We start from the raw sequence: 27,992 nt of genomic DNA, 5'->3' as shown, positions 1-27,992 counted from the left end.
GTATTTCTGTCTTTAATAAAGCCCTTTTGTGGGGGAAAACTCATTCTGATTGGCTGGGCCTGGCTCCCAAGTGGGTGGGCCTATGCCCTCCCAGGCACACCCATGGCTGCGCCCCTGCCCAGTCATGTGAAATCCATAGATTAGGGCCTAATTAATTATTTTAATTGACTGATTTCCTTATATGAACGGAAACTCAGTAAAATCGTTGATTGTTGCGTTTATATTTTTGTTTAGTATAGATCAGTGCTGCATCGACCACCATGACCATCGTCTCACTGGCACCACCTGCTGGCTTCTCAAACTTCCGTTTCAGGGGATGAAGGCGCCGCCGCTGACTGTTTCATTCGAATAGTTAGATCAGATACATATATGTAGCATCTATAGTGTCGTCGTGAGTTAGAAATAGTTTTCAATTGATTGGCAATTTCTACAGATATTTGACACACATTGTTCGGAACCTTAATGTCAGATGTCCTCTTGTTCCAGTCGGCGTGTTTTTGTATTCGCACTTCATTCTCGATCAACCTGTAAAATCTGTCAAACATCAGGAGAGGAGCCAGGTAGGATGCTAGATACATTTTAAATCTAAATTGGTATTGTGGGACGTGTTGGTTAACCGATGTATCTGACAAAGACATCATCAGCTTGGTTACACGTTCTGCTGCAGCACATACGCAGCTAGCTAGTTATTGTTAGCTAACATTAGATAGGAAGTTAACGTTAGCTCGCTAACTAAATCTGTCATTTGTTGATAACAACTGAACGATGGTCCACCGCACGCTACTTTATTCTGTTACCAGTATAGCCTTCTGTCAGGAATCAAAGATACATGCTTGTATGGGCTAAAATGATCAAACATCAGCCTATTAGCTAGCTAGATGCATAGCCAGTAGCTAACGTTAGGGGAGCTAGCTAAGAGCGTAGGCTGTGGTTTATGCCGCGTTCAAAACAACTGCGTACTCGGAAATTTCCGACTTCAGTGCGTTCAAAACAACTGGGAATTCGGAAAAAAAACTATCTCCAACTGGGAAAAATCGATTTGAACGGTCATCCAACTCGGGAACTCGGGCCTCTTTCTAGAGCTCAGACCTGAAGAACACTGACGTCATGATTTTACCTAAAAGTTCGCAGTTCTGAACGCTGCATTAGGGCTGTCACTCCTATCTTATGGTGCTTTCAATACAAATAATGCCGCGTTCAAAACAACTGGGAACTCTGAAATCTCTGCCTTCCGAACGTTCAAAACACATGGGAACTCGGATAAAAACGGGCTCCGACTGGGGAAATCGATTTGAATGGTCATCCAACTCGGGAACCCGGACCTCTTTATAGAGATCCGACTTTCCGATCTGAAGGTCATGATTTGACCTCGTATTTTCAGAGTTCCCAGTTTTTGTGATCCCGGCATAGTTATTCGTAAAAAAGCCAATCATGACGTCAGTGATAATTTGACAGATACATAACTTATGACATTTGGCTGTGGTAACATTTGCCGCTTTCAAAACAACTGGGAACTCGAAAATCTCAGACTTCAGTGAGTTCAAGACAACTTGGGGGGGAAAAAAAGCTCCTTCTGAGAAACATATTTTGAAAAGGTCATCCAACTCAGAATTCCAAGTCAAACTCTGGCATCTGTGCTTTCAATACAACAGGGAACTTGGAATCTTAAGGTCGGAAAGTCCGAATTCTTGAAAGATGCCAGTGTCTGACTTGGAATTCTGAGTTGGAGCTCGTTTTTTCCCAGTTGTCTTGAAAGCACCATTTGATTGCCAGTAAGTTGCATGTAGCTAGCTAGGTGGCCAAAGCTAGTATTGCAAGCATCTGATGTCTATCAAACATTACATTTCCTGTAGCTCAGTTGGTAGAGCATGGCGCTTGCAATGCCAGGGTTGTGGGTTCGTTTCCCACGGGGGGCCAGTATGAAAATGTATGCACTCACTAACTGTAAGTCGCTCTGGATAAGAGCGTCTGCTAAATGACTAAAATGTAAAAAAATAAACTGCATCCCCTGGTTGAAAAGAAACAGGCTGCTCGACTCCCTGGGAAGTGGGGAAAACAGTAGCAAGTGCAACTGAGTGGACTATCCTGGTTAATTAACAAATACAAAAGGCTAGCTAACTCACACTATCGCCTCATGGTAGGCTGTCTCTGTTTTTTAGGAAATGGAGTTTGCGGAGCTGATTAAGACCCCCAGAGTGGATGGGGTTGTGCTGAGGAGACCCTTCCTGCCCACGGTGGAGGGAACTCTCTGTCTGACAGGACATCACCTCATACTAAGCTCCAGACAGGACAACACAGAGGAACTCTGGCTGTTGCACGCTAACATCGACGCCATAGAGAAGAGGTGGGTCTGTGTGTAGGGGGGATATTTGGGGTTAGGGTCTTGCTAGTAGGTGTAAAGACCTAAGTGTCAGGATCAGGGTGAGGGGGGGGTCAATGTTAGGATCAGGGGTGAGGGTAAGGAGGGGGTCAGGGTTAGGAAGGGGTGGGGGGTCATGGTTATGGTCAGTGTTAACCCTCTCCTCCCCCCTGTCTGCAGGTTTGTGGGGTCTCTGGGCACCATCATAGTCAAGTGCAAAGACCTCAGGGTGATTCAGCTGGATATCCCTGGCATGGAGGAGTGCCTCAACGTCGCCAGCTCCATCGAGGTGAGGAGAGACTACAGTCGGCATGTCTTATATTGGAACAGCAAAAGGAATGAATAGGAACAATGCAGAAGGACCAGTAAACTAGGCTCTGGTGTCGATCCCACCATGGAGATACACCTCCAGAGGAGTTTCTGTGGTTATAATCTCGTTCCCAGACACTTCCGCCTAAATGCGTGAAGAGTCTGGTGGACCAACGCATCAAACTTGGCCTTCGTTAGCCGATGCAGAGAGCCGAAAGAACCCCCCCCCCCCCCCCCCCGGCGCCAATAGAATTGGCTTAATCTACCCACCAATCATCTCCGACAACACCTTCCCCCTAACTCCCCCCCCCCCCCCGTACGCTAGCAAACCACAAGCACAGAGCCACGCCTCAGTCGTGTGATTCACTAAAATTAAAATGACTAATACTTTACTCAGTAGGTCCCATATAATTATATGGTCTCTCCTACTAAGGCCAACTTTGAGTGGTTGATATCCCAGGTTTATATGTGCAATAGCCTGGGGAGGAGGTTACTATGGTTCTCACAAGTTGTGGTCCCCCTTCTCTATGAAGTGTGCACTCGTTCACTATAAAGTGCATCATCAACATAATATATCTCCTCTCTCTTTCCTCTAGGCTCTGTCCACTCTGGACTCTGTCTCGTTGATGTACCCGTTCTTCTACCGGCCCATGTTTCAGGTCATCGAGGATGGATGGAACTCTTTCCTTTCAGAGGACGCCTTCAAAGACCTGGAGTCCATGGTAATGTAGGGCTGCTGGGACCTGCTCCGATAATACACTGAGTGGACAAAACATTAAGAACACCGTCCTAATATTGAGTTGCACCCCCCTTTTGCCCTCAGAACGGCCTCAATTCGTCAGGGTATGGACTCTACAAGGTTTAGAAAGCGTTCGACAGGGATGCTGGCCCACGTTGACTCCAATGCTTCTCACGGTTGTGTCAAGTTGGCTGGATGTCCTTTGGGTGGTGGACCATTCATGATACACACGGAAAACTGTTGAGCAGCGTTGCAGTTCTTGACACAAACCGGTGCGCCTGGCACCTACTACCATACCCCATTCAAAGGCACTTAAATATTTTGTCTTGCCCATTCACCCTCTAAATGGCACAGATACACTATCCATGTCTCAAGGCTTAGAAATTATTCTTTAACCTGTCTCCACCCCTTCACCTACACTGAATGAAGTGGATTTAACAAGTGACATCAATAAGGGATCATAGCTTTCACCTGGTCAGTCTGTCATGAAAGTGCTCTGTGTTCTTAATGTTTTGTACACTCAGTGTAGATTGCGCTAATTGCCACTGGATGTTAAATGGCTGTTTCTAATTGCCACTGGATGTTAAATGGCTGTTTCTAATTGCCACTGGATGTTAAATGGCTGTTTCTAATTGCCACTGCATGTTAAATGGCTGTTTCTAATTGCCACTGGATGTTAAATGGCTGTTTCTAATTGCCACTGGATGTTAAATGGCTGTTTCTAATTGCCACTGGATGTTAAATGGCTGTTTCTAATTGCCACTGGATGTTAAATGGCTGTTTCTAATTGCCACTGGATGTTAAATGGCTGTTTCTAATTGCCACTGGATGTTAAATGGCTGTTTCTAATTGCCACTGGATGTTAAATGGCTGTTTCTAATTGCCACTGGATGTTAAATGGCTGTTTCTAATTGCCACTGGATGTTAAATGGCTGTTTCTAATTGCCACTGGATGTTAAATGGCTGTTTCTAATTGCCACTGGATGTTAAATGGCTGTTTCTAATTGCCACTGCATGTTAAATGGCTGTTTCTAATTGCCACTGGATGTTAAATGGCTGTTTCTAATTGCCACTGGATGTTAAATGGCTGTTTCAAATTGCCACTGCATGTTAAATGGCTGTTTCAAATTGCCACTGCATGTTAAATGGCTGTTTCTAATTACCACTGGATGTTAAATGGCTGTTTCTAATTGCCACTGGATGTTAAATGGCTGTTTCTAATTGCCACTGCATGTTAAATGGCTGTTTCTAATTGCCACTGGATGTTAAATGGCTGTTTCTAATTGCCACTGGATGTTAAATGGCTGTTTCTAATTGCCACTGGATGTTAAATGGCTGTTTCTAATTGCCACTGGATGTTAAATGGCTGTTTCTAATTACCACTGGATGTTAAATGGCTGTTTCTAATTGCCACTGGATGTTAAATGGCTGTTTCTTTTAGATCTAGATGTTTTGGTTTCCAGGTTTATTTGTCAAATAAGGAAAAAAGCTCTTGGGGTTCATTATGTTCATTTTCAATAGTTGTAAATAATGTTCTGTCAAATCAAATGTATTTTATAAAGCCCTTTTACATCGGCAGATGTCACAAAGTGCTATACAGAAACCCAGCCTAAAACCCAGCTTTCCTTAAGTATTTTAATGATCAAGTCCCTCCACCCCACCCTCTCCTCTCCTTCCACCCCACCCTTTCCTCTCCCTCCACCCCACCCCACCCTCTCCTCTCCCTCCACCCCACCCTCTCCTCTCCTCTCCCTCCACCCCACCCTTTCCTCTCCCTCCACCCCACCCCACCCTCTCCTCTCCCTCCACCCCACCCTCTCCTCTCCTCTCCCTCCACCCCACCCTCTCCTCTCCCTCCACCCCACCCTCTCCTCTCCCTCCACCCCACCCTCTCCTCTCCCTCCACCCCACCCTCTCCCTCCACCCCACCCTCTCCTCTCCCTCCACCCCACCCTCTCCTCTCCCTCCACCCCACCCTCTCCTCTCCCTCCACCCCACCCTCTCCCTCCACCCCTCCTCTCCCTCCCTCCCTCCCTCCATCCTAGACTGAAGAGTGGCGTCTGAGTGATGTGAATAAGGACTACAGTGTGTGTTCCTCCTACCCTCCCCTGGTGGCCGTACCTAAAGATGTGGATGACGACACCCTAAGGAAAGCTGCCGCCTTCCGCCACGGGGGGCGCTTCCCCGTTCTCAGCTACTATCACAAGAAGAACGGCATGGTGAGAGGAGAGCACAGCACCATGGGAAATGGAGTTCACAGTCACTGTTCTCGCCCACCATGTTCATCATTTGTGTGCCAGAATGACTTGAGGTCTCTTGGCTTTTCAACATATTAAACCCCAACTGAAATGGTCTATTTGAGTCAGATCTTAAAGGGAAACTCCACCCAAAAACTATATTTTGGAATTTGTTTCATTCGTCCATTGTTGATATAGTCCCAAAAATGTTTTGCATGTCAGCAATCAAGTTTTCAACGTAAATAAAAATACAGAAATACAGCCAGTATGATAGTTTTTGGGTGGCGTTTTCCTTTAAGCCTGTAAAGGTAGTAAAAGTATAATATTTCTGTATGGACATAAATACATTTACATTTTAGTCACTTAGCAGGCATTCTTATCCAGTGACTTGGTCAGATAAAACCATAGCAAGAGTGAAATATAACAACCTAATTAACCAATCAAAATGCTCAATTTCTGTCTTCCTCTGTGGTGTCTACTCCTTGACCCCTGACCTCTAATCCCTGTCCCCAGGTGATGATGCGTTCAGGCCAGCCTCTGACCGGCACCAACGGGCGTCGCTGTAAGGAAGACGAGAAGTTGATCAACGCCACGTTGCGGGCGGGGAAACGCGGCTACATCATCGACACGCGTACCGTCGGCGTAGCGCAGCAGGCCAAGGCACGGGGAGGAGGGTTCGAATCAGAGGCCAACTACCCACAGTGGAGGAGGATTCACAAGGCTATAGAGAGGTGATGGAGGTGATGGATGGAAGGGAGGGAGAGGTATACAATAACTGATATGATAGAGGCCTCTACTAGCCAAAAGCCTGTATTAGCATGGGCAGCACCATTAAGATCAGCCAATTTATTATACTTGTGAGCAAACGTTCCATAACTGCAGGTGGCAAAAAAAATCACCAACCTTTGCTTTATACCTCTTCCAACAACACACTCCAGGTGGCAGTGTGCACCCTTTCAGTTTGTTTACCAACATAGAAGAAGAAAATGGACTACTTCAAAATGGAAATTGCCTCCCTGGCGCTGCCTGTGCACTCACAGACGGCGTAATGGAAATGATACAGACGGGTTAGCTGACAACGTCACAAGAAACGATGTGCGCGCGTCGACGGGGCAGAAGGCCGTGTGGTGTTATGGTTCTGGACGGTCAGATCGCTACCAACAATGACAAGAAGATGCCATGTAAGGAATCGTAGGTGGCTCGTTTTACCTTTGACTCATGTCACATCAATGCTAATATGGCAAAAAATCATTGCTTGTTAGCTAGCTAACCAACAACTGTAACGATGTATTTGAGAGACAACAAGTCACCAACTCGGATACTTCCTGTGCCTCGACCTGTTGCTTTGGCCTGTTGTCTCCGAGGTTTTACCTTGTTTTATTTTGTTTCATGTATGTTTGTGTCAACACTTGCTACCAACTAGCCAGCTAGTTAGCTAGGTTGCAATGGAGCCCACGTCTTCTGGAATAGCTAACGAACGTTTCCAGCGCTGTAGAAGCTGTATATTACTCTCTTGTCCAGGACGATATTGACAATCCGGAGTTCCAATGTGGCAATTGTTTACTTGCGCAGGATTACACGAATGAGGTGGCTATGCTTAGTAAGCAAATCTTAATTCTGCGCAAACTTATGCGGAAAACGCAAAATTGGAACTTTCTTGTTCTCAACTCCTATTGCTGGACGCCGCTCGGGCCTGATGGATGTTTCCCCTCCTTGTCATCTGTCCCTATCCGAATGGGCTGTGCTACCTGGAACTTGCCTGCCAAGGAAGTCGTCTCCATCTGCTTCTCCTCCTCCATCTTTTAATGGAGTAGACGGAGAACAGCAAGAAGATTGTTCGAATCAGCGCTGGTCCCATGTCACAAGTTGTGGAAACTGAAGGCAGCGGCATGCTGCTAAGCGGACTGGAGTGACTGCGAGAGGTTCGGAGCAGATTGACATAAGGAATAGCTTTCGCTGCACTGGTGCCTGATCTACCGGCGCCTTCATAGCTGGAATTGCCTGCGTTGGCGATGCTGACTGCAACTACACTGATGCCAGCAGCGGCTATGTCGTCGAGTTCGGCTCCTTTCCCTCTCTCTGGATCTGACGGGGCACTGCCTGCTGTGGGAGGTCTGGACCTATTGCCGGGAGCAGCGGGCATACGCTATCCTGCTTCTCGTGGACCCGTGAAAGGCTCAACAAATTGTGTGAGGGCTAGGAATGGGCGGATTTCTCCATTCCCTTCTCCGGCCGTTGTATTGGGCAGTTCAATGGTGAGAAATGTCTCAGTCCCTGGAGCAAAAACGTTGTGGTATCCAGGAGCACGAGTACAGGACATCAATAAGCTGCTCCCAAACATTTTAAAACCAGCATCAGGAAATTGAGTCTATCATTGTTCATGTGGGATTCAATGACATTATGAAGGGCAGCTCAGAACAGCTGAAGATGGATTTTAAAGAACTGATTGGGTCACTGCTTGACACCAACAAACGCCCCATAATATCTGGCCCACTGCCCTCCCTAAATCGTGGTTTTATTGACAATTCTGATACCTTCTGGAAACAAAGCTCGTTTTTATAAGGAGGATGGGATCCACCCAAATCATTTGGGTTCCAGGATCCTTACACAGCATTATAAGGCTGCGTTGAGACAATGACTTATCAATGACCCAAGTCCAGCTCAGTTAATCAGTTAATAGTCATACAATAAGTTTTGTAGTGATTCCTTTGTTGTTGATGTAAATAATATTTGTTGGTCTGTGGTGTGTAATGAGGAGCAAACAGACACTGCACTTGACACATTTATGAAATTGCTTATTCCAGTTCCTAATAAGCATGCACCCATTAAGAAAATGACGGTTAAATCCCATTGGAATGATGAGGAATTGAAAAATGGTATATTTGAGAGGGATGAGGCAAATAAGTCTAGCAGCACAACCGATTGGCAAACATACTGCAAATTGAGAAATCATTTGACTAAACTGAATAAAAATAAGAAGAAACTACACTATGAAACAAAGATAAAAGACATAAATAATGTAGTAAAAAGCTTTGGAGCACCTTCACTGAAATTGAACACTTAAATGAAATTTTGGGCAAAAAGGCAAACTCAGCTCCATCATTCATTGAATCAGATGGCTCACTCATCACAAAACCCACTGATATTGCCAACTGCTTTAATGATTTTTTTCATTGGCAAGATTAGCAAACGTAGGCATGACATGCCAGCAACAAACGCTGACACTACACATCCAAGTATATCTGACCAAATTATATGAAAGACAAGCATTGTAAGTTTAAATTCCGTAAAGTGAGTATTTTCCAGGAGAGCCTGATAAAGCTGGTAGAAGCCTGTAATGACCTCCCATCTCCTCCCCCCCCCCCCCCCCAGGTCCAGTATTCTCCAGGAGAGCCTGATAAAGCTGGTAGAAGCCTGTAATGACCTCACATCTCCTCTCTCCCCCCCCCAGGTCCAGTATTCTCCAGGAGAGCCTGATAAAGCTGGTAGAAGCCTGTAATGATCTCCTCTCTCCCCCCCAGGTCCAGTATTCTCCAGGAGAGCCTGATAAAGCTGGTAGAAGCCTGTAATGACCTCACATCTCCTCTCTCCCCCCCAGGTCCAGTATTCTCCAGGAGAGCCTGATAAAGCTGGTAGAAGCCTGTAATGACCTCCCATCTCCTCTCCCCCCCCCCCCCCCCCCCAGGTCCAGTATTCTCCAGGAGAGCCTGATAAAGCTGGTAGAAGCCTGTAATGACCTCCCATCTCCCCTCTCCCCCCCCCAGGTCCAGTATTCTCCAGGAGAGCCTGATAAAGCTGGTAGAAGCCTGTAATGACCTCCTCTCTCCCCCCCAGGTCCAGTATTCTCCAGGAGAGCCTGATAAAGCTGGTAGAAGCCTGTAATGATCTCCTCTCTCTCCCCCCCCAGGTCCAGTATTCTCCAGGAGAGCCTGATAAAGCTGGTAGAAGCCTGTAATGACCTCCCATCTCCTCTCTCCCCCCCCAGGTCCAGTATTCTCCAGGAGAGCCTGATAAAGCTGGTAGAAGCCTGTAATGACCTCACATCTCCTCTCCTCTCTCCCCCAGGTCCAGTATTCTCCAGGAGAGCCTGATAAAGCTGGTAGAAGCCTGTAATGACCATAGCCACAGTATGGACCGCTGGCTCAGTAAACTAGAGGCTTCTAACTGGCAGACTCACGTCAAGGAGATCCTCACTACTGCCTGTCTGGCTGCTCAGTGCATTGACAGGTAGGTAACTACTGTAGACATCTCTCTCTGTTTCTCCATCTCTCTGTTTCTATCTCTCTATATCTGTCTGTTTCTGTCTCTCCTTCTCTATATCTCTCTGTGTCTCTCTCTATCTATCTCTCTCTCTCTCTCTCTCTCTCTCTCTCTCTATCTCTATCTCTCTCCCCCTCTGTCTCTCTGTATCTCTCTCTCTCTATCCTCTCTGTCCCCCTCTGTCTCTCTCTCTCTATCCTCTCTGTCCCCCTCTGTCTCTCTCTCTGTTTCTCTATCTCTCTGTTTCTATCTCTCTATATCTGTCTGTTTCTGTCTCTCTTTCTCTATCACTGTTTCTCTATCACTGTTTCTCTATCACTGTTTCTCTATATCTCTGTCTGTTTCTGTCTATCTCTGTCTCTCTCTTTCTCTCTCTCTCTTTAAGTTAAACTCAATTAACCATTCTCGCTCTGGCGGCTGTGTGTCTCAGGGAGGGTGCGTCAGTACTTGTGCATGGGACAGAAGGGACGGACTCGACCCTACAGGTGACGTCTCTAGCTCAGATCATCCTGGACCCAGCCTGCAGGACCATACAGGGATTCCAAGCTTTAGTGGAGAGAGAGTGGCTCCAGGTAACACACAGACAGACAGACAGACAGACACTCTGAGCCTGAGCTATCCTGACAAACCCCCCCCCCCCCCCCCCCCCCCCCCCCAATAGCAAGCCTTCTCTCTCGCTCTCAAAATTCAATGAGGCTTGTGTGTAGATTGATGAGGGGGGGGGAAAAACAATTTCATCTATTTTAGAATAAGTCTGTAACGTAACAAAGTGGAGAAAGTAAAGCGGTCTGAATACTTTCCGAACGCTCTGTATATACACTTAGAAATGTCCTTGTTTTTGGAAGAAAAGCAAACATTTTTGTCCATTAAAATAACATCAAATTGATCAGAAATACAGTGTAGACATTGTTAATGTTATAAATGGCTATTGTTGCTGGAAACGGCTAATTCTTAATGGAATATCTACATAGGCGTACAGAGGCCCATTATCAGCAACCATCAGTCCTGTGTTCCAATGGCACGTTGTGTTTGCTAATCCAAGTTTATCATTTTAAAAGGCTAATTGATCATTAGAAAACCCTTTAGCACTTATGTTAGCACAGCTGAAAACTGTTGTTCTGATTTAAAGAAGCAATAAAACTGCCCTTCTTGAGACTAGTTGAGTATCTGGAGCATCAGCAATTGTTGGTTCGATTACAGGCTCAAAATGGCCAGAAACAAAGAACTTTCTTCTGAAACTCATCAGTCTATTCTTGTTCTGAGAAATGAAGGCTATTCCATGCAAGAAATTGCCAAGAAACTGAAGATATCATACAACGCTGTGTACTACTCCCTTCACAGAACAGCGCAAACTGGCTCTAACCAGAATAGAAAGAAGAGTGGGAGGCCCCGGTGCACAACTGAGCAAGAGGACAAATACATTAGTGTTTGAGAAACAGACGCCTCACAGATCCTCAACTGGCAGCTTCATTAAATAGTACCCGCAAAATACCAGTCTCAACGTCAACAGTGAAGAGGCGACTCTGGGATGCTGACCTTCTAGGCAGAGTTGCAAAGAAAAAGCCATATCTCAGACTGGCCAATAAAAAGAAAAGATTAAGATGGGCAAAAGAACACAGGCACTGGATAGAGGAAAATTCGAAAAAGGTGTTATGGACAGACAAATCGAAGTTTGAGGTGTTCGGATCACAAAGAAGAACATTTGTGAGACTCAGACCAAATGAAAATATGCTGGAGGAGTGCTTGATGACATCTGTAAAGCATGGTGGAGGCAATGTGATGTTCTGGGGCTGTTCTGGTGGTGGTAAAGTGGGAGATTTGTACAGGGTAAAAGGGATCTTGAAGAAGAAAGGTTATCACTCCATTTTGCAACGCTATGCCATACCCTGTGGACGGCGCTTGATTGGAACCAATTTCCTCCTACAACAGGACAATGACCTAAAGCACAGCTCCAAACTATGCAAGAACTATTTAGGGAAGAAGCAGTCAGCTGGTATTCTGTCTATAATGGAGTGGCCAGCACAGTCACCGGATCTCTACCCTATTGAGCTGTTGTGGGAGCAGCTTGACCGTACGGTACGTAAGAAGTGCCCATCAAGCCAATCCAACTTGTGGGAGGTGCTTCAGGAAATATGGGGTGAAATCTCTTCAGATTACCTCAACAAATTGACAACTAGAATGCCAAAGGTCTGTAAGGCTGTAATTGCTGCAAATGGAGGATTATTTGACAAAAGCAGTTTGAAGGACACAATTATTATTTCAATTAATAATCATTATTTCTAACCTTGTCAATGACTACATGTCCCATTCATTTTGCTATATTTCCTATTCAAACTCATTTCATGTATGTTTTCATGGAAAACAAGGACATTTCTATGTGACCCCAAACTTTTGAACGGTAGTGTGTATGTTGAAGAGGGTGGGGCTCAAGCTGCATCCCTGTCTCACCCCACGGCCCTGTGGAAACAAATCTGTGTGTTTTGTGTACATTTATTTTATAATATCGTAGGTTTTCCCTCCACCGCTTTCCATCAGTTTATACATCAGGCTTTTTTTTTTAAAGCAACAAAGTATGAGAATATGTTGTTTTGGTTTGTTGGTTTGTCAATATAGCCTTGTTCATATTTGGCCGTTTTTTAAATTACTCATCCAATTAGTTTTTGGCATATCCTATTCAAATCTATTCTTTTTCCTGCAGTCTGAACAGTCAAAAAGCACATGGAATATGATATTTCAAGCCAAATTTCAAATCACCTTCGTAGGTGGTTTTAAATCAGATACAAATCTGATTTCTGGCCATGCGACTTGTCTGAATGGTCAAATCTGATTTATTTGCCCTTAAGTGGTTTTTAGACTGTTATTTGGCTTGTTGCTGGCTAGCTACTCTTTTGACAGTTTGACAAGAACATGTGGAAGCTAACTAGCTTGTTTACAAACAAATTAGTGATTGTGGCCAAAAAGGACTCGTTTTGAAAGTTGGATAATCTTTTACTTTGGGGTTTTAAAATTGTTCTTACACTGATTTTCACCATTCAAAGCAACTGGGAAACATCCATAGCAGGCATTGTTGTCACCTTCGCTTGCTATATAACTTCTGAGTGATACGAAGCATGAGCACCACCACCAATTGGCCTACACCACTGTGTACACATCGGTCGTTACTATGACAACTAGCATAGCCATGTCAGCAAATGACTGTTGTCTGAACACTTTTTCCGAATTTGGTCACTTGTAACTTGGTGTTGGGACAGTCAGTATTCCAAAACGGATTTGAAAAACAACTGATTTGAGAATTAAGGCCTGCAGTGTGAACAAGGCTTAAGGTTGTGCAGGGTGTATACGTGGTCTGTCAAACGATATTTTGGTAAGAAGCCAATTTGACATTTCCTCAGGACATTGTTTTCACTGAGGAAATGTTGGAGTCTGCAGAGGATTTTTCAGAGACTGCTGTTGAAACAGATTCCATGGTAATTAATGGGGTCAAATTTGTCTCCCACTTTTGTGGATTGGGGTGATCAGACCTTGCTTCCAAATATTGGGGAAGATGCCAGAACTTAGGATAATGTTGAAGAGTTTAAGAATAAACTGTTTTGAATTTGTTGTCTGTATATTTTATCATTTCATTTAGTATACCATCAACACCACAGGCCTTTTTTGGGTTGGAGGGTTTGTATTTTGTCCTGTAGCTCATCCAATGTAATTGGAGAATCCAGTGGGTTCTGGTAGTCTCTAATAGCGGATTCTATGTTTTGTAAACGGTCATGTATATGTTTTCTGCTCATGGTTCTTTGTTATATGTCTCTCCCTCCTCCATCTAGGCGGGCCATCCGTTCCAGCAGCGTTGTTCCCAGTCAGCCTACAGTAACAGTAAGCCCCGTTGTGAAGCCCCGGTGTTCCTGCTCTTCCTAGACTGTGTGTGGCAGATCCTCCGCCAGTTTCCCTGCTCCTTCCAGTTCTCGCAACACTTCCTGGTTCTGCTCTTCGAACACGCCTACGCCTCGCAGTTCGGGACCTTCATGGGTAACAGTGCTTCCGAGAGGTCAGTCAGAGAATTACGTCCTGAGAGTCATACGTTATGTTTAGTTATGACTTATTCCAAATTTTTGTTGTGTTACAGCCTGAATTCAAAATAGATTAAATGTATTTATTTTCTCACCCGTCTACACACAATACCCCATAATAACAAAGTGAAAACATGTTTTTGGAAATGTTAGCAAATGTATTGAAAATTAAATACAGAAATATCTCTTTTACATGGTATTCACACCCCTGAGTCAATACATGTTAGAATCACCTTTGGCAGCGATTACAGTTGTGTGTCTTTCTGGGTAAGTCTCTAAGAGCTTTCCACACCTGGATTGTGCAATATTTGCACATTATTCTTTAAATAATTCTTCATGTTCTATCAAGTTGATCATTGCTAGAAAACCCTTTTCAGGTCTTGCCATAGATTTTCAAGCCAATTTAAGACAAAACTGTAACTAGGCCACTCAGGAACATTCAATGTCGTCTTGGTGAGCAACTCTAGTGTATATTTGGCCTTGTGTTTCAGGTTATTGTCCTGCTGAAAGGTGAATTTGTCTCCTAGTGTCTGTTGAAAAGCAGACTGAACCAAGTTTTCCTCTAGGAAAAAAAAACTCCCTAGTCCTTGTTGATGACAAGCATACCCATAACAGGATGCAGCCACCACCACGCTTGAAAATATGAAGAGTGGTACTCAGTGATGTGATGTGTTGGATTTGCCCCAAACATAACGCTTTGTATTCAGGACATAAAGTGAATGTCTTTGCCACATTTCTTTTGCAGATTTACTTTAATGCCTTCTTGCAAACAGGATGCATGTTTTGGAATATTTTTATTCTTTACAGGATTTTTTCTTTTCACTCTGTCATTTAGGTTAATATTGTGGAGTAACTACAATGTTGTTGATCCATCCTCAGTTTTCTCCTATCACAGCCAATAAATTCTGTAACTGTTTTAAAGTCACCATTGGCCTCATGGTGAAATCCCTGAGCGGTTTCCTTCCTCTACGACAACTGAGTTAGGAAGGACGCATGTACCTTTGTAGTGACTCTGTGTATTGATACACCATCCTAAGTGTAATTAATAACTTCACCATGCTCAAAGGGATATTCAATGTCTGCTTATTTTTATTTATACCAATCTACCAATAGGTGGGCTTCTTTGCGAGGCATTGGAAATCCTCCCTGGTCTTTGTGGTTGAATCTGTGTTTGAAATTCACTGCTTGACTGAGGGACCTTACAGATAATTGTATGTGTGGGGTACAGAGATGAGGTAGTCATTAGAAAAATCATGTTAAACACTATTATTGCACACAGAGTGACTCCATGCTATTTATTATATGACAAAAGGGTTGAATACTTATTGACCCAAGACATTTCAGCTGTTCATTTTTAATTTATTTGTAAACATTTCTAAAAAACTTAATTCCACTTTGACATTATGGGGTATTGTGTGTCGGCCAGTGACAAATACATCTCAAATTCAGGCTGTAACAACAAAATGTGGAAAAGGTCAAAGGGTGTGAATACTTCCTGAAGACACTGTATATCTACATGTCATCCATGATATTCCCTTTATAGTGCTGTACATTTGACCAGGGCCCATACAGTACATTGCCAGTTCTGCTGTTTCCCCTGACCTTTAACCTGTGACCTGGTCAGCCAGTCACAGGTCAGCGTTACCTCAGACAGTCAGCCAGAGAGTGTGTGGTCTACAGGGGATAATCTCTGTTCACTGGGGATACACAAGTTACTGCTAAAGTTCCCCCTCTAAGTCTGACACTAATACGTCTTTAAAGAGCCACTGCACAGGCCGATTGGCATGTTTTTCTGTTGCTCATAAAAATAAAAATAAAAGATTTCAGTCTTGGAGGTGTGTTTCCTGACCGATTCCACGTTTGGTTAATAATGTTTGTCCCCCATGAAACACTGCCTATTTCACTTCCTCAAAATCCCCAGAATGAATCGAAGATAACTCAAGGAAGCAGTCATTAATTCTGATGTTCTTTTCCGAAGTTGTTTGGTGCAGCAAATGGACATCGTCAAATCAAAACCCAACCTTTTTTAATTTACCAGTTGTGACTCATGGATGTGAAAAATTATCCTATTTACACTTTGTAGTCAATTTTGACACCTAGAATAACTGTTTCTGTTTTAATATCGACGCCACGAGCCGTTTTCAACGTTTTTATTTTATTTTATTTTTTTAAAGGCAGTCCCTCTTTAAGAGTGCATCCTCAATGGTACCCTATTCCCTTTATAGTGCACTACGTGCTCTGCTCCCTATTCCCTTTATAGTGCACTACGTGCTCTGCTCCCTATTCCCTTTATAGTGCACTACGTGCTCTGCTCCCTATTCCCTTTATAGTGCACTACGTGCTCTGCTCCCTATTCCCTTTATAGTGCACTACGTGCTCTGCTCCCTATTCCCTTTATAGTGCACTACGTGCTCTGCTCCCTATTCCCTTTATAGTGCACTACGTGCTCTGCTCCCTATTCCCTTTATAGTGCACTACGTGCTCTGCTCCCTATTCCCTTTATAGTGCACTACGTGCTCTGCTCCCTATTCCCTTTATAGTGCACTACGTGCTCTGCTCCCTATTCCCTTTATAGTGCACTACGTGCTCTGCTCCCTATTCCCTTTATAGTGCACTACGTGCTCTGCTCAAAAGTAGTGCCATCTGGGACACAGCCGTGCGCGTCACTCAGGGGGGGTCTGTGCTGACTGGAGTGTGTTCCCCTGCTGTTCCAGCTCCACCTGCCTTACCTCCAGCTGGGGGAATTTATCCTTCAGTTCTCTGTGCTGGGAAGTTGACTTTTCTCTTGGGGTTGGTCGTCTGTGGGGTTATTTTAATGAAGAGGTCTGGTCTGACCCGCTCGGGGTATCTTTCTCAAGGGAGAGCTTCTCCTGCTGAGCTATTTCTTTGATTAGGTGAAAGTCCAGCTGGAACTGTTTGGTGTTGCCCTGTACCAATACTGTTCCAGATTTAGTCCTCGTTGTCTAGTATCCTGAGTTTCCACCCGTCGCTAACACCCCTCCTCTTAACAGAGGGGTAGTGTGCTAGTATAGCACTGTGCCATGCCAGGGGATGGTCTGTGTGGAAGATAAGGTTGCTTATGTTCCCATTTTTATAAAAGTCAACAAAAAGTGTCTCTTGAGTTCCCATAAGGAGCTTCATTCTGTACTCTTTTCGTGTCTTTTCATTATTAACATACACATTTTAATGACCTCTGAAACGGGAGGGGGGGTGCTTCTGGGCCTGGAAATGATTGATTTCCCACTGTTTCCCCCCCCCCCACACTTCTGTCTCTCCCTCCCTCCCTCTCTCCCTCCACCCCCCAGGTCTAAGTTGAACCTGTCTCAGAAGACGGTCTCTCTGTGGTCGTGGGTGAACCGGCCCCAGGAAGTGGAGAGGCTGTCTAACCCGCTCTACGAGGCCAACTGTCTGGTTATATGGCCCTCTGTAGCCCCTCAGAGCCTGCTACTATGGGAGGGTAAGAACCTGACTCCATTCCTGACCCCTGACTCCTGACCCCTGACCAAACGTTCTGCCCACTCCCAGGTCGGTGTTCAGTCTATTCACGAGTAGAGAGGGTTTAGGGGAGCTCGACACTTACTCATTCAGACAAACGACTTGCAACATCAAAAATTCCAAACCACATTTTGTGTGAGAGCAGTTTTTTATTTTTAGGTTGGTAGTTACTGTTAATGTTACAAAATATCTGTTGTTGTGCAACATTGTGACCAGTTATTATAAAATATTGTAGTCAGGCAACATATGAAATGTGAATAGGCAACATTTCATTCCGAAGTCGGAGTGTATTTTCTCTCACTTCAGATCAAATAATGTCCACCATTGATTTCAATAAATGTTGCGTTGTTTTTTACTTGGTTGCGTCATATTTCTTTGCATACTTTCTGTTGCTTGCATTGATGCATGCTTCAAAATATGTACATACGGAGTACACGTTCGAGAAGTGCCCTCCGTGCTCCGTTTTGCATACTTTGATTTGGACTCATACTCCCATGCTTCAATGTGCGTGCTCGGAGCACGGTGGCATGCATTTTGAGGAACGCCCCATGTGTGTGTTTAGCGTGTTTTTTTTATCATGTGTCATCATACTGCCTGCTCTCTTCATCCTCCTCCCTCATTTCCTCAATCTCTCCTGGTCACCTTCTTTCAGTCTCGCTCTTCCTACATATACTCACCAGGAGGGGGCAGTGTGCTGCTTGGTGTTTTAGAACCACTGAACCAGGAGGGGGCAATGTGCTGCTTGGTCTTTGAGAACCACTGAACCAGGAGGGGGCAGTGTGCTGCTTGGTGTTTTAAAACCACTAAACCAGCAGGGGGCAGTGTGCTGCTTGGTGTTTTAAAACCACTAAACCAGCAGGGGGCAGTGTGCTGCTTGGTGTTTTAAAACCACTAAACCAGGAGGGGGCAGTGTGCTGCTTGGTGTTTTAAAACCACTAAACCAGGAGGGGGCAGTGTGCTGCTTGGTGTTTTAAAACCACTAAACCAGGAGGGGGCAGTGTGCTGCTTGGTGTTTTAAAACCACTAAACCAGGAGGGGGCAGTGTGCTGCTTGGTGTTTTAAAACCACTAAACCAGGAGGGGGCAGTGTGCTGCTTGGTGTTTTAAAACCACTAAACCAGGAGGGGGCAGTGTGCTGCTTGGTGTTTTAAAACCACTAAACCAGGAGGGGTAGAGCACGGCGCTTGTAACGCCAAGGTAGTGTGTTCGATCCCCGGGACCACCCATACACAAAAATGTATACACGCATGACTGTAAGTCGCTTTGGATAAAAGCGTCTGCTAAATGGCATATTATTATATTATTATTATAAAACCACTAAACCAGGAGGGGGCAGTGTGCTGCTTGGTGTTTTAAAACCACTGAACTAGGAGGGGGCAGTGTGCTGCTTGGTGTTTTAAAACCACTAAACCAGGAGGGGGCAGTGTGCTGCTTGGTGTTTTAAAACCACTGAACCAGGAGGGGGCAGTGTGCTGCTTGGTGTTTTAAAACCACTGAACTAGGAGGGGGCAGTGTGCTGCTTGGTGTTTTAAAACCACTAAACCAGGAGGGGGCAGTGTGCTGCTTGGTGTTTTAAAACCACTGAACTAGGAGGGGGCAGTGTGCTGCTTGGTGTTTTAAAACCACTAAACCAGGAGGGGGCAGTGTGCTGCCTGGTGTTTTAAAACCACTAAACCAGGAGGGGGCAGTGTGCTGCTTGGTGTTTTAAAACCACTGAACCAGGAGGGGGCAGTGTGCTGCTTGGTGTTTTAAAACCACTGAACTAGGAGGGGGCAGTGTGCTGCTTGGTGTTTTAAAACCACTAAACCAGGAGGGGGCAGTGTGCTGCTTGGTGTTTTAAAACCACTGAACCAGGAGGGGGCAGTGTGCTGCTTGGTGTTTTAAAACCACTGAACTAGGAGGGGGCAGTGTGCTGCTTGGTGTTTTAAAACCACTAAACCAGGAGGGGGCAGTGTGCTGCTTGGTGTTTTAAAACCACTGAACCAGGAGGGGGCAGTGTGCTGCTTGGTATTTTAAAACCACCGAACCAGGAGGGGGCAGTGTGCTGCTTGGTGTTTTAAAACCACCGAACCAGGAGGGGGCAGTGTGCTGCTTGGTGTTTTAGAACCACTAAACCAGGAGGGGGCAGTGTGCTGCTTGGTGTTTTAAAACCACCGAACCAGGAGGGGGCAGTGTGCTGCTTGGTGTTTTAGAACCACTAAACCAGGAGGGGGCAGTGTGCTGCTTGGTGTTTTAAAACCACTAAACCAGGAGGGGGCAGTGTGCTGCCTGGTGTTTTAAAACCACTGAACCAGGAGGGGGCAGTGTGCTTCTTGGTGTTTTAGAACCACTAAACCAGGAGGGGGCAGTGTGCTGCTTGGTGTTTTAAAACTACTGAACCAGGAGGGGGCAGTGTGCTGCTTGGTGTTTTAAAACCACCGAACCAGGAGGGGGCAATGTGCTGCTTGGTGTTTTAAAACCACCGAACCAGGAGGGGGCAATGTGCTGCTTGGTGTTTTAAAACCACTGAACCAGCAGGGGGCAGTGTGCTGCTTGGTGTTTTAGAACCACTAAACCAGACCAGAAATAAACCAACTTTCTGAAGAGTCAACAACGACAGGCATGTGTGTGTCAGGGCTCGAACATACAGGGGAGGTTTTTGGGAACTCTCCAGGCCAGTCGATAAACAGGGGAGGTTTTTGGGAACTCTCCAGGCCAGTCGATAAACGGGGGAGGTTTTTGGGAACTCTCCAGGCCAGTCGATAAACAGGGGAGGTTTTTGGGAACTCTCCAGGCCAGTCGATAAACAGGGGAGGTTTTTGGGAACTCTCCAGGCCAGTCGATAAACGGGGGAGGTTTTTGGGAACTCTCCAGGCCAGTCGATAAACAGGGGAGGTTTTTGGGAACTCTCCAGGCCAGTCGATAAACAGGGGAGGTTTTTGGGAACTCTCCAGGCCAGTCGATAAACGGGGGAGGTTTTTGGAAACTCTCCAGGCCAGTCGATAATCCCTGTCAGTGGCCAGTGGAAAAAAATATTGTAATAATTATATTTTTAATCTAGGCTATATAATTGATTTTTTTTAAAACCGATAGATTCCCGAAGCTGTTCGTTATGTTGATTTTAATTTATCGCGCGCGCTGCACACATATATAGATAATCTGTCGGTCAGAGAGAGAGTGCACAAACAGATGTTTTTTGCGTGGAGCGAATGCTAAGGCAGGAATGCGTATGCAAACCAGGTATTTAAAAAGTTCAGTCTCTTAATATTTTTATGCTCAATTCAGTCTTTCATGGAATAGCCTACCTTGAAAATCAGACATTTCCTCTAGGCTATTTGGTCCTTGAAAAGTCCTTGGAAGTTGGTAGCCAATTTAGAAATTCTACTGCTCCAATATAATTATTCCGTGATTTCATTTCTGATCCGTTTTTTTATGAGAGATTTAGGCACTTTTTGTCTGTTTCCCGCCGTTTTAATTGAAAGGTGTTGCACCAGTCTGTTATTATGAATGTTGGCTTCAACTTGGTTTTCCATACAAAGCGTTCCATTATAAAGGAACCAGGTTTTGGGTCTCTTTCTTGTTTTGAAACATGCCACAGTAACCCTTCTAACGCTTCCAACATCTCAAATGGAGAGACTGATCGCTACATGGACAGTGTGTTTGTGTCGGGAGCATGTTGTCTATTTAGTCAGGCAATGGCCATATTATACTGACATATTGCGGAACGTAAAAATAATGTGAATGTCAATGCATAATGCCATTTGTGTAGGCCTAATTAAAAAATTCATTATTCTTAAAGTGGTAATGCATACTTTTTTTGCTACATTTTGGGGGGATTTTTTTTCTTCTATAGGCTATTACAACAAATATCAAATCTAGGTCCTTGAAAATTTATAATTAAGTGCTTAGAAAAAGTCCTTGAATTTGACTTGCCAATGTCTGTATGAACTCTGTATAGGCTACCTGCTCAGCCTGCAAATGAAAGATAAAATCCCCTGCTATTGAAATTATGCACGCATCATATGCCTTCCTGTCAGATCTTGACCCAGGCCAGTGTATTCAGGCCGGTAGCTGTCAGTTTGCCACTGGCCCGGTGTGCCACTGGCCCGGTGTGCCACTGGCCCGGTGTGCCCCTGGCAAATTTACCTGAATGTCAGGCCCTGCTGTGTGAGGTGCGCGTAGGGCTGTTATGGCTCAACAAGCTCTGTCTCACATCAGAAGTAATGTTCATCAGTGGTTCTCAAACGGGTTAAGGTTTGGGTAGGCTTTAAACAAAAATAAAAAAATAAACAACTTTCTATCACTGGATTTTGAACATGCAACCAAACTGCAAAGAATTCCAGTTGCCTGAAACTGATCTTTCTAGTTCCTCTGGATAGTTTAAGTGAAAGACAGACCATTTATGAAAGTCAGGCAAGATTATTTTTGTAACCAATAGCAACCAAAATACAAAGAATTCCAGTACTAATCTTTCTGGTTCCTCTATGTGAAGGTGAAAACAGGCAGTATATGCCACCTCTGTGTGTAAAATAGCTAGGTTAATTAAAATTTTCGGATAAGTAATCGGGCAACCCAAAGATACTCCTAACTTGACTAATGGGCAAGTGCCTTTCAGAGTTTAATGTAAATCCCTGGACAGGCTTACGAAGCTCATATTACCAGACGTCACTGAATTCCACCCTGGCATTATCTCCATAGCTGGGATGGTAGCTATTTGTGGCACGTTGACTGACTCTCTCTCTGCCCCCCTCCTCCAAAGTGTCCTGCGTGGTTAGCTTATTATAGGACGTCCTTACGGATATTGGGGTGTCCTCACTCACTGTCACTGTGTAGTAGGGATGTCTCCACAGAAGGTTACGTGCTAATTGCCGATGTCCACCAGATACATATGCGTTTTTGTTTTGCCGGATGTCTAGGCCGCATTTTCCGCACTTGACACCCAAGTGCTTCTCTTTTCAACTAGCTAAAAGCTATTGGAGTCTGTGTGTTATAGATATACAGTGGGGGGGGGGGAGTATTTAGTCAGCCACCAATTGTGCAAGTTCTCCCACTTAAAAAGCTGAGAGAGGCCTGTAATTTTCATCATAGGTACACGTCAACTATGACAGACAAATCACATTGTAGGATCTTTTAATGAATTTATTTGCTAATTATGGTGGAAAATAAGTATTTGGTCACCTACAAACAAGCAAGATTTCTGGCTCTCACAGACCTGTAACTTCTTCTTTAAGAGGCTCCTCTGTCCTCCACTCGTTACCTGTATTAATGGCACCTGTTTGAACTTGTTATCAGTATAAAAGACACCTGTCCACAACCTCAAACAGTCCCACTCCAAACTCCACTATGGCCAAGACCAAAGAGCTGTCAAAGGACACCAGAAACAAAATTGTAGACCTGCACCAGGCTGGGAAGACTGAATCTGCAATAGGTAAGCAGCTTGGTTTGAAGAAATCAACTGTGGGAGCAATTATTAGGAAATGGAAGACATACAAGACCACTGATAATCTCCCTCGATCTGGGGCTCCACGCAAGATCTCACCCCGTGGGGTCAAAATGATCACAAGAACGGTGAGCAAAAATCCCAGAACCACACGGGGGGACCTAGTGAATGACCTGCAGAGAGCTGGGACCAAAGTAACAAAGCCTACCATCAGTAACACTCTACGCCGCCAGGGACTCAAATCCTGCAGTGCCAGACGTGTCCCCCTGCTTAAGCCAGTACATGTCCAGGCCCGTCTGAAGTTTGCTAGAGTGCATTTAGATGATCCAGAAGAGGATTGGGAGAATGTCATATGGTCAGATGAAACCAAAATAGAACTTTTTGGTAAAAACTAAACTCGTCGTGTTTGGAGGACAAAGAATGCTGAGTTGCATCCAAAGAACACCATACCTACTGTGAAGCATGGGGGTGGAAACATCATGCTTTGGGGCTGTTTTTCTGCAAAGGGACCAGGACGACTGATCCGTGTAAAGGAAAGAATGAATGGGGCCATGTATCGTGAGATTTTGAGTGAAAACCTCCTTCCATCAGCAAGGGCATTGAAGATGAAACGTGGCTGGGTCTTTCAGCATGACAATGATCCCAAACACACCGCCCGGGCAACGAAGGAGTGGCTTCGTAAGAAGCATTTCAAGGTCTTGGAGTGCCCTAGCCAGTCTCCAGATCTCATCCCCATAGAAAATCTTTGGAGGGAGTTGAAAGTCCGTGTTGCCCAGCGACAGCCCCAAAACATCACTGCTCTAGAGGAGATCTGCATGGAGGAATGGGCCAAAATACCAGCAACAGTGTGTGAAAACCTTGTGAAGACTTACAGAAAACGTTTGACTTGTGTCCTTGCCAACAAAGGGTATATAACAAAGTATTGAGAAACTTTTGTTATTGACCAAATACTTATTTTCCACCATCATTTGCAAATAAATTCATGAAAAATCCTACAATGTGATTTTCTGGATTTTTTTTTCCTAATTTTGTCTGTCATAGTTGACGTGTACCTATGATGAAAATTACAGGCCTCTCTCATATTTCTAAGTGGGAGAACTTGCACAATTGGTGGCTGACTAAATACTTTTTTTCCCCACTGTACACTAGGGGCTCGATTCAATCAGTATCGTGGAAGTTCAGCGCTATAGTGCGATTTAAATTTAAGAAGGCAATGTTCGCACATTCGCGGAGACTGCATTCACGGTAAACGCTGCATACAGTATGTCTGCTCAATCAGAAACAACCTTTACATTTCAATCGTGGTAGAACTCTAAACTTCCACGATACGGATTGAGCCCTAAATCATATGATTCAGATTGTGCACAATATGCTCCTCCTTCCTAAACAATCTAAAAGGTATGCAGACGTGAAATGCAATTACTCAGACGAAGAAGTCCATCATATGATAAAGTGAGTCGTACCACTGGTCGAAGCCTCTCTAGAATGTATCATACATTCTCAAAGAAAAGTATTTTCCTCATCCGCCTGTAATCTTTCCAATAGGATTATTCTTGTAGTATTTTTGCAGATAAATGATGAAACATTAGGCTGATTGTCCCTCGCCTGGTGCAGGTATAGCAAAGACATATGACACAAACATGATGAAGCATATTCTGACATGTATTGTTGTCCAAAGTTGCTGTTCAGTCCTTTTTTAATGAATGGGATGAAGTGACCGTTAATAAAATGTGATGGTGGAATGCACTCAACATAATCAACCATTAGCTTTGTAGGAAGGTACGGAGTTATTGTGATTGGTTGGTTACTTGGATATGATGTGTTTGTCATTTCTCTCTCTCTCTCTCTCTCTCTCTCTCTCTCTCTCTCTCTCTCTCTCTCTCTCTCTCTCTCTCTCTCTCTCTCTCTCTCTCTCTCTCTCTCTCTCTCTCTCTCTCTCTCTCTGTCTCTCTGTCTCTCTGTCTCTCTCTCTCTCTTTCCCCTCATTCCCCTCCAGGTGTGTTCCTGCGTTGGAAGCGCAGCTCCAGGTGTCTGGACGAGGCATATGATGAGATGGTTCATATCATACAGTACAACAAGGAGCTGCAGAATAAAGTCAACAACCTCAGGAGACAGCTGGCCCAACTGGAGACTGAGGACCCTCTGCTGCAAACACCATAGAGGAGAGGAGAGGAGGAGAGAGAGGAGAGGAGTAGGAGAGGAGAGGAGAGGAGAGGAGTAGGAGAGGAGTAGGAGATGAGTAGGGGTGTAGGAGAGGAGATGAGTAGGAGAGGAGAGGTGAGGTGAAGGAGAGGAGATGAGTAGGGGTGAAGGAGAGGAGAGGTGGAGAGGAGAGGTGAGGTGAAGGAGAGGAGATGAGTAGGGGTGAAGGAGAGGAGATGAGTAGGGGTGAAGGAGAGGAGAGGTGGAGAGGAGAGGTGAGGAGAGGGAGCGGAAGAGGAAGAGGAGGGAGAAGGAGAGGACGAAGATTAGAGGAGAGGAGACAACACTAGGTTACTACTCAATAGAGACCTGAGGCTGTATCTATCAAACATCTTGGACAGGAGGGACCTGATCCTAGATCAGTACTTCTACTCTATGTAATGTTATTTATTATTATATAAAAGGCTAAACTGATGCTCACGGTCCCAGAAGAAGAGAAAGAAAACCCAGGGAAAGACATGAACAGGGACGGGGTGCGAGAGACTGGGTGCGAGAGACGGAGGCCCTTTTTGAATACTTTAAAAATGCTTGCTCATCTTTAAGTAATGCAGTAGATTCCTTGCTTTACACCAATCCACAGGGAGGGAGAGACTGTATGTATGTACGTACATATTACAGACACGTATAGATATGTTCGTCATGCTAGCCCCGGTCACCGGCTGCCCAACCTTTAGTAACCCCACACCTAAAACACAGAGTAGACACCCATTCACGCACCTCAGCCAGATTATGAAAGGTTCTTATTGCTGGGATACGAGGACACTTTGTAGCACTACTCTGAGTAACCATGGCAACACGTGCCAGTGTGCTTTGGACACACAGACACACTGACCAACTTATGATTTATTACATTCCAAAAATCAGGAGGTTTGAAAATACAAATGTTGTAAAAATTAAAACACATCGTCGCTGTCTAAAATAAAACCATATATCTCCAAAATGGAAACTTTTCATCAAATTGAGAGAAGAAAATACTACATTTAACCATAGTCTTGGTACATGTTACTACTGCCATTGCTGTTCTGCTTTAAAATAGCTTTTTGGGAGAGGTATTTCATGTGTAATATTGTTATTATACTAGCTAACTACAGTAGATGGAAACTTAATTATGTTGTATATTTAACACTATGATGTACCTGTTTTGTAAGTTTTAATTGACTTGCTGTCTTCATCGGCCAAAATGTCTTAAGATAGCAGTATAGGGTGGTCAACAGGGTTGGGGTTCATTCCATTTCAATCCAGAAAGTAAACCAAATTCCCGAATGTTCCTAGTTAAAATGCATTGAAGAAAATTGGAATTGGAATTGGAATTTCAGTGCACTTCCTGAATTTTAAATGGAATTGACCCCAAACCTTGGTGGCCCTTCGATCACCTCTGACCAGAACATCGACCGTCATCTTCTGTTCATTTCCTGATGATTCTACATGTTGAGTCGCCGCCGGACGTTGACACCCAGCGGGGCTAACATCCTTCTGCTTTCTGGTGTGTTTCAGTTAGAAGACCCACAGTAAAAAAAAAATACTGACACTTGAGGTTGAGCGATCAGTCATCTTATGACGTGACACAAAGCGACATAAACATTCATAAACCTCTTATTTCCTATGTCATACATGTTTGCCCAAAGTAACACATGTTTCTGTCAGGTGTAATGCGGTGGTGTCCATAGCAACCCTCCATGCATCCCAAATGGGAAAGGGCAACACCTAGTCCATAATAGTACACTCTGGACCATTACTTACAGTTTAGTCATTTAGCAGACGCTCTTATCCAGAGCGACTTACAGTTAAGCGAGTGCGAGTGCATACATTTTTCATACTGCCCCCCCCGGGAATCGAACCCACAACCCTGGCGTTGCAAGCGCCACGCTCTACCAACTGAGCTACAGGAGGCCTTAACATAGGGAAATAGGATACCATGCAGTACACGGGTATTCCTTGATTTTGTCGTCCTTAAATCTATGAACAGTGTAGCTACACTGTCTTGATAATGTGACCGACTGGCTACTGTAGGGGGGGGGCAGCCTGCGTTCTGCTAAGTCAGGGTTGGGTAGCCACGCCAACGCCACCGTAGGGGGGGGGCAGCCTGCGTTCTGCTAAGTCAGGGTTGGGTAGCCACGCCAACGCCAACGCCACCGTAGGGGGGGGCAGCCTGCGTTCTGCTAAGTCAGGGTTGGGTAGCCACGCCAACGCCAACGCCACCGTAGGGGGGGGCAGCCTGCGTTCTGCTAAGTCAGGGTTGGGTAGCCACGCCAACGCCACCGTGGGGGGGGCAGCCTGCGTTCTGCTAAGTCAGGGTTTGGTAGCCACGCCAACGCCACTGTCATTTGGGAAAAGCTATTATCTATTTTTCCATTGACCGACTTAAGAGACAGATCTGGATCTGTATGTTGAAAGAGTTTCTGAAAAGGGGTCAACGTTTGATGTCTGCTCATATCTATATATATATATATATATATATATATATATATATTGTCTTGTAAACATATATAATGATTTGCATGTATGAATGGCTTTTAGATGGTCAAACTAGTTAAGGCTTCAGAATGACATAGGAAAGAGCTGTACATACCAGCATATATCTGTGTCCACTATTATCACGTGGGTTATTATTAGGCTCATACTATACTATAAATAAAGGTTAAATAAAAAAATTAAATAAAAAAATACCATATATTATTGCTGTTATTAGACAAAAGTTCTACTTTTTATTCTTCTCATGTTCTGATTGACAGTCACACCTCTGATCCTTACGGGAGAAAATATTCTGTTTAATCAAAGTAAAATATTTTAGTTTTTCTATCGTCTCTGTTTAGTTTCTTCTTCTGTCTTTTGAAATGAACCTTTTATTGTGTGATTTAAATTAAATAGAATGTTTCTAGGGCATTAAAAGATGATTTGTGCTAAAGGCATTG

At 44.5% G+C, this 27,992-nt stretch overlaps 1 protein-coding gene across 2 annotated transcripts; it reads left to right on the top strand.

Moving 5' to 3' along the window:
• The first annotated feature begins 290 nt into the window (after positions 1–290).
• Positions 291–27,989, top strand: LOC311108826 (myotubularin-related protein 9-like). 2 transcript variants are annotated; one of them, XM_084151586.1, is made up of 11 exons: positions 291–560; positions 2,142–2,344; positions 2,540–2,648; positions 3,265–3,390; positions 5,453–5,626; positions 6,158–6,375; positions 9,710–9,871; positions 10,335–10,476; positions 13,723–13,943; positions 17,271–17,422; positions 24,875–27,989. In XM_084151586.1, exons 2-11 carry the CDS (start codon positions 2,163–2,165, stop codon positions 25,036–25,038), a joined length of 1,650 nt encoding a protein of 549 aa, XP_084007712.1. In that variant the 5' UTR covers positions 291–560; positions 2,142–2,162; the 3' UTR covers positions 25,039–27,989. The 2 variants fall into 2 exon arrangements, with proteins under 2 accessions (XP_084007712.1, XP_084007713.1); XM_084151587.1 differs by having other exon boundaries at positions 307–560; positions 2,160–2,344.
• Positions 27,990–27,992: the final 3 nt, after the last annotated feature.

The sequence above is a fragment of the Coregonus lavaretus genome (genome assembly GCF_964263955.1).
Source record: "Coregonus lavaretus genome assembly, chromosome: 33".
NCBI lineage: Eukaryota > Metazoa > Chordata > Actinopteri > Salmoniformes > Salmonidae > Coregonus > Coregonus lavaretus.
Note: the sequence above shows the minus strand (reverse complement) of the source record. Positions and strands in the feature narration are given on the sequence as shown.

Coding starts and splice junctions, on each gene's coding strand:
- LOC311108826 (XM_084151586.1), top strand. CDS start 2,163: ATGGAGTTTGCGGAGCTGATTAAGACCCCCAGAGTGGATGGGGTTGTG. Junction 9,872..10,334: donor GCTGCTCAGTGCATTGACAG/GTAGGTAACTAC, acceptor TGTGTGTCTCAG/GGAGGGTGCGTCAGTACTTG. Junction 17,423..24,874: donor GAGCCTGCTACTATGGGAGG/GTAAGAACCTGA, acceptor ATTCCCCTCCAG/GTGTGTTCCTGCGTTGGAAG.